Source organism: Hesperophylax consimilis, chromosome 4, assembly GCF_061612785.1.
Source record: "Hesperophylax consimilis isolate HC1 chromosome 4, BYU_Hcon_1.0, whole genome shotgun sequence".
In the NCBI taxonomy this organism is placed as follows: domain Eukaryota; kingdom Metazoa; phylum Arthropoda; class Insecta; order Trichoptera; family Limnephilidae; genus Hesperophylax; species Hesperophylax consimilis.
Window position 1 is genome coordinate 5457117 of NC_142839.1, and position 8974 is coordinate 5466090.

At 38.3% G+C, this 8974-nt stretch overlaps 1 protein-coding gene across 1 annotated transcript; it reads right to left on the bottom strand.

Annotated features, from left to right (window-relative positions):
* Positions 1–2831: 2831 nt before the first annotated feature.
* LOC149424093 (bcl-2-related ovarian killer protein-like) lies at positions 2832–7697 on the bottom strand. The gene is made up of 4 exons (XM_089631033.1): positions 7415–7697; positions 4504–4805; positions 3559–3696; positions 2832–2987 (listed from the first exon to the last, which is right to left on the bottom strand). Exons 1-4 carry the CDS (start codon positions 7695–7697, stop codon positions 2832–2834), a joined length of 879 nt encoding a protein of 292 aa, XP_089487159.1.
* Between the last annotated feature and the right edge of the window lie 1277 nt (positions 7698–8974).

Here is an 8974-nt window from a genome sequence, read left to right on the forward strand (position 1 = left end):
TAAATAACCGTATAAGTACAAAATTTAAAAGTCAAAAGACGTGCAGCGTGATACATTTCACTCCGCCGCGCTTTTCCGTCAGTGGCGTTGCTAGTGTTGAGTTTTTGGATACGAAAATGTATGGTTTAAAAAAAGCTCGTTCGTTCCATCTTTGGTGGCATGTATAGTTGTGCGTCAAGCTATAACTAAATACCCTACACTTATTAATAATACCTCCAACTTCTGACATTTCCCATACTTCTTATGGCAACCAGCTGCACTAGCACTTGGTTTTTTCTCATATATTTTAATGGATTTTTACGTTCATAAATTATTTTACATAAATAAACCCAAAAAAATATACAGTAACCTACGGGCGACCTCACTATTTTTTTTGCTCGTATATAAAAAAAATTAAAGCGGTTATTAACTCTGTCCCTGGCAGTTAAGAAATATAATACAACACTTGATACTTGTAATAATTACTAACAAAACGACTTGGAGTGTTTTTGTTGTTTGTAATAATTGCATTCGTAAACTGCATACACAGAATCTAGTTTGTGGGACATTTATACACGTATTTATCAATATTGATCAAAAGACAAATTAGAAAGCGCAAAACACCGTCACCAAGTACTAAATAAATTAAATTTGCCGCTATTTAAAAGAATATCAAAGACAATATGCTAAACTAGCGCCTCTAGCGGACAGAGTTGTTGATATTTCCACTATTTCACTGGAGTTGGACGTATTATTAAGATTTGTAAAATATTGTGGTCATTTCGCCCTCCTTTATATATTTTGAGACATATTTTATTAAACTTTATGGAGTTATTAGGTTTTATATAAATAGCTATACATGCATGGCACTATCCGGGAAATTTTTCTTTGTGACAAATTTATGGCAACACTTTCAGATGTTTCCAAGAAGACCAAGAAGCCGTGAATGGTTCATTTATGAAGAAGACCAAAGAAGACCAAAAAAGACATTCAGATGTTCAAGCGGTGAGTAGTTTATTTATGTTCCAGCGTCGCATCAGTATAAACAAATACTTACATTTTCTTCAAGCAGTGTTGAATGGTAATATAATATATTTCCAGATACTCAAATCATGTTTTTTCGTTACAGTTGGGTACCTACCCAAAACGCTTTTCTAAACGCTCGTTCCCAGATGTCCCAGTAGAAGAAAATATTCACGAACAATAAATATTAACGAAAAATAATTTTCGACAATCAAAAAGTGTTCATTTTATTAAACATTAACATATATATTTTTTTAAATTGAATGATAACAAATTACACTAATTAAGTCTCCCTCCTACGAAACTGCGACTGTTTATTGGAATTACAGCTTTTTCTAGGTACTAACACAAATTATTTACAGCCAATACTAATAATAATAAACAGTTAAAACACAGTTTAGTCACGTCAAAGAATGAGTTCAACCATCGCCATCTTTATTTTTCAAGCCGTGCTGTAGACATGGCGGGAACATAGTAGAGACCTATTTTCCGAAGAAGGCAAGAAGTAAAAACAATATTCCAGCCTAGATTTTTCAAGATTTAAATATAAAATATGGTTCAATTGTGAAGGCAGTAAATACACATAATTATTTTATTTTCAATGTACAATATTATAAAAAAATAAATTATAATTCGGTATTTTATTTATAATTTTATTACGTTATTTCACAAAATTAAAGAAGAAAGTGAAACCTTCGCAGTGAAACATCCAAGATGGTCGGGAATTTAATAATTATAAATTATAATTTTATTTCATATTACCTTAAACATAGCGCATCACGGAGTTACGAAAATTTTTTAGTGACAAATAAACATTATTTAATCTATGTTATAATCGCAAATATATTCAAAATATCTCACCCATAGGGGGGTGATATGTGCTGTCATCTGCTAGCCAGGCTAAATTTGAAAATTATGCGACCCCCTCTCCTACCTACGGCAGTTAATAAGAAGGGGTAATGGAGTGGTTTATTTATGGGGTAATGTGTCTAAGGCTTAGTGTTTCTTTCACCACCAACATATTTTTAACAATACGGAAAACAAACTACTACAGAAACGTTATGAATAACATAAATTAAATAATTTCATTGATTCATATGAACTCTCGCCGCTTGCGAAATTCGCACTAAAACGATGTCCTAAAACAGAGGTCTCTTTTCACTGTCAGTGCATTTCCTACAACACGGCTTGAGAAATAAAGATGGCGGTGGTACAACAACAATCGAAAAAAGTATGACATTATTTTTTCAGTCAATTCTCATTATTATTTCTGTTTGATGTTATATTATTGTTCCATTTATGATGGGGTGTTTGGCAGAAATTCAAAAATAACATTGTCATTTAATGGAAATCTAATGGGCAAATTTAATGGACTGTGCTGTCACTAAGTGAACTTCACAGTTTAAAATAATAGTCTAAGCTCTGTTTATTTAATATGCTTGCGGGAAAACGACACATAAATCACCGGTAACAACGAGTGTCAAAAAAAAATCACCGCCATTTGCAAACTGTCGTTGCTCGATGGCACTGACTTGATCACGTGACACTTAAAAATCCGCCAGCAATGTAGTCTGCTTTGATGGCAATGTAGTCTTTGAATTTCTGAGAAACACCCCAACCGTTTGCACTACAAAACTAAGATAGGTACCTACATAAGTATGTTCATACTTCGAATACCTATTAGTTTAGGTAGTAACTTTCTTAAAATGTTCACGAAAACCTAATAAGTAACACAGTGTATAAGTTTTCCACATTCCGAAGGCCAGAGGCATAGTGGCCCCTCGGGCAGGCTGGTTACTGGGCAGCCAGGCTCGGGCCTTGTCACATTTTCAGGGCAGCAGCATATCTCGTAACAGCAGCCACGTGAGGATCAGGATAATTGTCAGGAGAATGAGGGCAGCCGTGGTGTAGGAAGCTGGAAGACCTTCCGTTTCGTCTGGTTCCAGTGGCTCATCGAGTGGCTGACTGTGCTCCAGGAGGCCATACTGCAATATGTATATGATACAAATATTTTAATTTGGAATAATTAATGCAATCTACACAAGTAGCACAGCAGCTGGAACCTAATTTTATGCAAAAACTAGGTACTTAACACTACGTAAGTTTCAGTTGGGATTTCTTTCGCTATTTTCTAAAACCAGTTCTGGCCCCAGTTAAAATGGCACCTGGAACAGCATGAATTTCGGCCTCTCAACAAAAAAGGCTATAGCAGGCCTCTTAGTGGCAGAACCAGTGGCGACTAGTGAGTGAGTCAATGGTGAAGGGGGTGGCAGTAACCTCCCCACATGCCGTAATACATTTTTCTTAAATATTAATAAAGGAGGCCCTGAGGAAAATAATTTCACTCGGGTGCTGTATGCAGGGTCTTTTTTGAGGACAGAAAGAGCGATCCTGGACCTTGAAGAGATCCACGTTGTATGAGGGAGGAAACACAGAGGGCGGAAAATCATTACAAAATCAAAATCGTTTTCGGCTGCGACAATACCAATGACGTCATATGTTTTGAACAGGATGCTTTTGTATGAACTACAAACATACTGGTAACTGGTAACCTACCCATCCCCCGTGGTCGGACAGCCAGGGGAGCAGGGAGCCCCGCATGAGGGCCGCGGCTGCCTCGAGGAGCCCCGTCAGGTCACAGTTAGCGCGTGGCTCACTGGCCAGCGCCCCGCACACTGCCATCAAAGATACTATCTGCAAAATAACATTATCATATTTTTTAAATCGCTCCTTTTACCGCAAACATGACAAAATCGGTTAATGTACAAGTTCCCAGAAAAGAATTCACCATTTAATGCTCATGCTACAGACTGTATTCTCAGAGCTCAGAGCAACTGGCGCAAGATTCGAAGAAATAATAGGCGTAACAAGGTCGACTTCAGTAGCCTTGACGCGCTACTTGACGCGACGAATTGTCACGTGATAAAGTCAGTGCCATCGAGCTACGAGCAAATGGCGGTGATTGTTCATTTGCCAAACCATACATTCTTAATTAATAGAGGAGATCGTACCAGGACGATACATTTTCTCTAATTTAGTTCCGAATACACAACACAAATACTGGTCACAAAATTGTTCCTGTTGGTAAAAATTACAGTTACCTTTTACATTTGATTCCCCTTGCTGCCATTCAATGCCACCCAGTTGCCCTTGAGGCCACCATCGTCTCCGATCTCCCTAGCTTTGGGAACTGCCCAAAGCCAGTGGGACTATGATATTATAATGTATTTATAAAAAATATAAATAAAGTGTTGTTAAAATAAAGTCACTTTTTTCATTGACACGTGCAAGACAATTACTGTGACGTCCGCTTACAACGGGTTAATCCCCAATAATTGTGTTATGTTGTAAAGCTGAAGATAATGGGGTTGGGAAGGAGACAGAGAGAGGAAGATGACGAGGTACCTGGCTGATCAGATCCGGTCACCAAACTAGGCAAAGTCATATTGAGTAATGTTTCGATTCTGAATGGTGGTAAACAGACAAACTGTATATTTGTACCTTTCCCCACGTGATATCATCCTTGAAGAGCTCCATCCCGATGCCGTAAGCGATGTCTCCGGCGTCTGGGGCCTGCGCGGCGGGCACGGGCACGGCGTGCCGCCCCACGGCCGAGTAGAGGCGCGGGCGCGCGCGCTCCAGATGCCGGCCCAGCTGCGAGAGGCGCGGGAAGACGGCGCGCGCGCCCGGCCACGGGGTGGACAGCTGCGCGCAGGTGGCGGCGCGCGCTTCGGCGCCCGCTCCAGCCGCGACGCCTGCAGCACGAATGCGACTGCGCATGTACAGTGCGCAGAGCGCCTTACCTAAAAAAATAATTATTATGGTACTTCCCCAGATTCATCATACACATCTCCTTCCCATCTCCACTCCCTTCAGCCTAACAACATACCCCAATTGGTGATGCCAGTCTCACTGGCTCCAGACGGTTGGGAGCAGTAGGGACTCGTACGGTACCTACTTACATAAAAATGAGACACCTGTTGTGAAGAACCTGTATATTTGAAAATTTAATAAAAACTTTGTTCATAAGTTTTGTTAAAAACTCTGTAAGTTTCGTGCCTCAAAATGATTATCACATTATCCAATCTACTATTTTATTTCCACAATACTACTAAGTACTTGTGTACATATTTTTTTCGTCTATGAACTTGACAGAACAACAAACAGATGTTAAAATAAAGAATCAACACAAATAGTGTCTACATAGTAGGTACCTACTTGCTATCCAAGAAATGCTTCCAGTACATGCTACAGAAAATGCCACGAAAATATAAAAAAGAAAAAATAATAAATTATTATTATATACAGACTTCGCTCTACGAAAATGAGTTACGGGGTCGAATAAATCGATATAATGTAGTTTTTTTAATAGTAAAGTAAAAATGGTAATGTCAGCTAGTAATATATATTTTTTTATTTAGAGGAGATGGTTTACATAGAGTTCCCGTGAGCTCTTTTGGCAACATGCCCATTGTCCTATCTCCCATTTTACCTCATTCCTTTAACAGTCACCCGGTCCCTTTTATAAAGTTCATCAGGGTTGCCATCGGCTATGTGGCTATGTCTTCTGGTTCCACAATGTGTCTTCCCAGGTCTCATCTCTCCTCTCCAATCCCCCTTGATTCCCCGAAGGCCCCACAAGGGAAGAGAGCCTCATCTCTCCACTCCCCCTTTGGTTCCCTGAAGGCCCCGCAAGGGAAGAGAGCATAATAGCTCCACTCCCCCTTTGGTACCCTGAAGGCCCCAGAAGGGAAGAGAGCCTCATCTCTCTACTCCCACTTTGGCTCCCTGAAGGACCCACAAGCGAAGAGAGCCTCATCTCTCCACTCCCCCTTTGGTTCCCTGAAAGCCCTACAAAGGAAGAAGGTCTCATCTCTCCAGCTAGTAATAAATAAATACACTTTACAAAATAGCTACATATGTACCTAATTTGTATAAGTATCTACAATAATTACACAAAGTATGTAGCAGCAAGCCGCTCTTCACGGCTCGCGGTTCGCATCTTCGAAAGGGAGAAATATTAATATCTCGAAGGGAAATAATAATAATATCATTATAGGAAACTGAGAGATGCCGTTAAAAGGCGAATCCTTTGATGGGAAGGCCCGAATACACTATTATTGTCACAATTGATTTCACAACCTCACCTTCAGCCTCACAACATCCCCCAATTGGGGATGCCATAGTCTCACTGGCTCCAGAAGGGAGCAGTTGGGACTCTTGTGAGGTATTAACTATAAAAAAATAAAAAATACACTAATTTTTGCCCTTCTACTGTTTAATTGTTTATTTGTTGGGAGTGGCTCAGTGAGATGTGCGGGCTTTGTGTGTATGAGGCCGTTGATTCTTTTCGACCATCGATGTTTAAAGTACATGAAAATATTATTCCGTCGATGGTTCTGTCATACAAAATGTATCCTATACGTATTCGTGTCAACCAGCGCAAAACGTTTACTCCACTTACAGTTTATTAATATTTATTTTCAAAATTGTAAATGGTGGTACAGACAGCCCTGATCTCAGTTTTCAGTTCAGTTTCAGTGCCGGCAACCCGGGCGTTTATTTAATTTCATGGTTGTTTACATTGTTTTCTTTTCTTTTACCCGCCTCACTAGACAAAGTCTCTTAACGACATTGAATTTCATATACCTATGAGAGCTACTCGTTCCGAAATTCAGTTTAAATGTAACAATACCAGGACTGAGCATTTCAAACACTTGTTTGTATCTAGATTACACGAAGTTTGTAATAGTAATAGTTAATAATAGAAGGTAGGTACAAGAAGGCTATAGTATCATATCTTTTCAATAAATATTAAGGCGATGCACTGCGTCGTGTAATATTTTAAATTGAGCCGCTATCAATAACAACCCTTACGTAGATGGCGATAAGGTTTAAATTCCCGCTCAACACCATCCGCCTGTTTTGATTTATGCAAGAAAAAAACATGGCCAAAAGTGCCTTTTATTTTATTTTGTGGATGTTCAGGCATAAATTTTTAATTTTTTTTCGATCATTTTATAAATAACTTAATTTTCCACATTATACAATAAAATCATAATCGAAAATGGGTTCGTAAGTAGGAGATTTTGAACTTTAAAGCAGTTTTCATAGACCTTATACATTATTTTTTTCTGGGCTTATAAAAAGACTTATCTAAAAAATACTCGATTATTTCAAAGGCCAAGATGTATTCTAGTCGCAGTATTTAATTAAAGCATCTGAAACATTTCTAGGCGACCAAATTTTCAAATCAAAAACACATGATTTTACATTACTACGTATAGCATCGCCTTAATGTAACCTAAGTCTAATTGCATTTTAATGGTGTTTTGTTTATGAGTTCACATTATATGCTCTGTATTGTTATATTATTGGATAATTGTCAGTAAGAAATGTAATAAATAAATACCTTGCTCCACAAGGCATTCTTGCGCCGGAGGCTTTCCCAACCCCAGCGTGGTGGACACATTAGACAGCCGCCGCACTACAGACTCGGGCACGAGGGCGCTAAGTCTCCGCGCCCCGTGGGACTGCCCCGTCGAGTGGCCGACTGGCTCGATGAGCGCACTGAGGCGGCGGGCCCCGTGCCCCGCTTGACCTGATCCGGGCACGGACAGGGCGCTGAAGCGGCGCGCGTTCACGGGCACGCTCAATCGCCGCCCTCCCCGCAAACCTGGCAGATCGCCGCTCATCATGACTTATGATTCCTGTAAATAAAATTATTATTATTACTACTTCTTACATCGCCAACTATGTTAATCCCACAGTTCACGTTGGGTCAACGTATTGGGCTCCTGTTAAAAACGGGATAGCATACCGTTTCCTAATAAACTTTTACTACATTCATAATATATCGAAACACGTGTTTATGTACCTGCGTTTGTCCATATAGTACACAGTAACGAAATGTGAAAATATTAGAATTTTTATGTATTACGTGTTCCCACATCCCCATAACACATTCGTGTTTTACTGATAGTTTATTAGGAGAAATGTCAATTCATTCATTAAAGGCCTGCATTCCCGTTTTTAACTTGATTACGAATAATTCGAAGAGATTTTTAATAAATTAGCAATATTTTATATCAGTAAGTTTTCATAAAAAATATAAATAATCGGGTTGACCGGCCAGGGTTGGCGGCCAACGCGTGTAATATAATGTAATCCAATACAAGCCAAGTGGTCCTGTACACGTACACGTTGGGCCAGCGCATTGCCCCAATAAGTTGGCCCGACGTGTATTGACAGCTTTACAAGCTCCTTCATAAAAATAAGAACCTTCCATAATGAAATGTCATTAAAAATTGTAAATGGAATTGAATACAGCACTTCAAATAGGTATCTTTTGGTGAAAGATACTCTCTACCATTCAGAAAGAAAAAGTTCTCTTAAGGTGCTCCGAAAATGAATGAAAACTCATCTAAAACTGATTGTTTTTATAATAAAAGTGTTTAGATGGTAATTCATAAAGGGAAGGAATTATTTTAAAGGTTTCCTGACATAATTAAAATAAGTTAATTCACTATTATTATTATTTTTTTTATTCAATTTTAGTTCTTTCATCAAGTAAAATTATTTTTTATTTTAATTTAGGGACTTTTTCGGTTTACAATAAGGTTGGTTTACGCATGTGCAATTTATTTAACTGATAAACGAATTATAGATTCCCTCATTATACTAAACATTGTATTTAACGAAACGATATATTTAATAATTAACAGGTATTACACATATATAAAAATAATTATGAATACAAAATTCAACTACCATAATACGGGTATGTGCCAATGTGCCTAGGGTAATAGTCGTTAATAACGCAAAAAACTATCTACAAAAACTTATATGAATAAAGAAAAAAATAAATAAAGAATTCCTTAAAGCTAAACAATTTTAAAAACTATATCAAAATTTGACAGAAAACATGAAGATGAGATAATTATCACTTGTCAAACTCTACTGTACAACCTTC

What these genes read in the sequence shown, in the direction of transcription:
- LOC149424093 (XM_089631033.1), bottom strand. Translation starts at nt 7,697, where the DNA reads ATGAGCGGCGATCTGCCAGGTTTGCGGGGAGGGCGGCGATTGAGCGTG. An exon ending in AGAATGCCTTGTGGAGCAAG is followed by an intron (nt 4,806 to 7,414) that starts GTATTTATTTAT and finishes TTATTTTTTTAG; the next exon opens with GTAAGGCGCTCTGCGCACTG. An exon ending in TGTCCGACCACGGGGGATGG is followed by an intron (nt 2,988 to 3,558) that starts GTAGGTTACCAG and finishes TACATATTGCAG; the next exon opens with TATGGCCTCCTGGAGCACAG.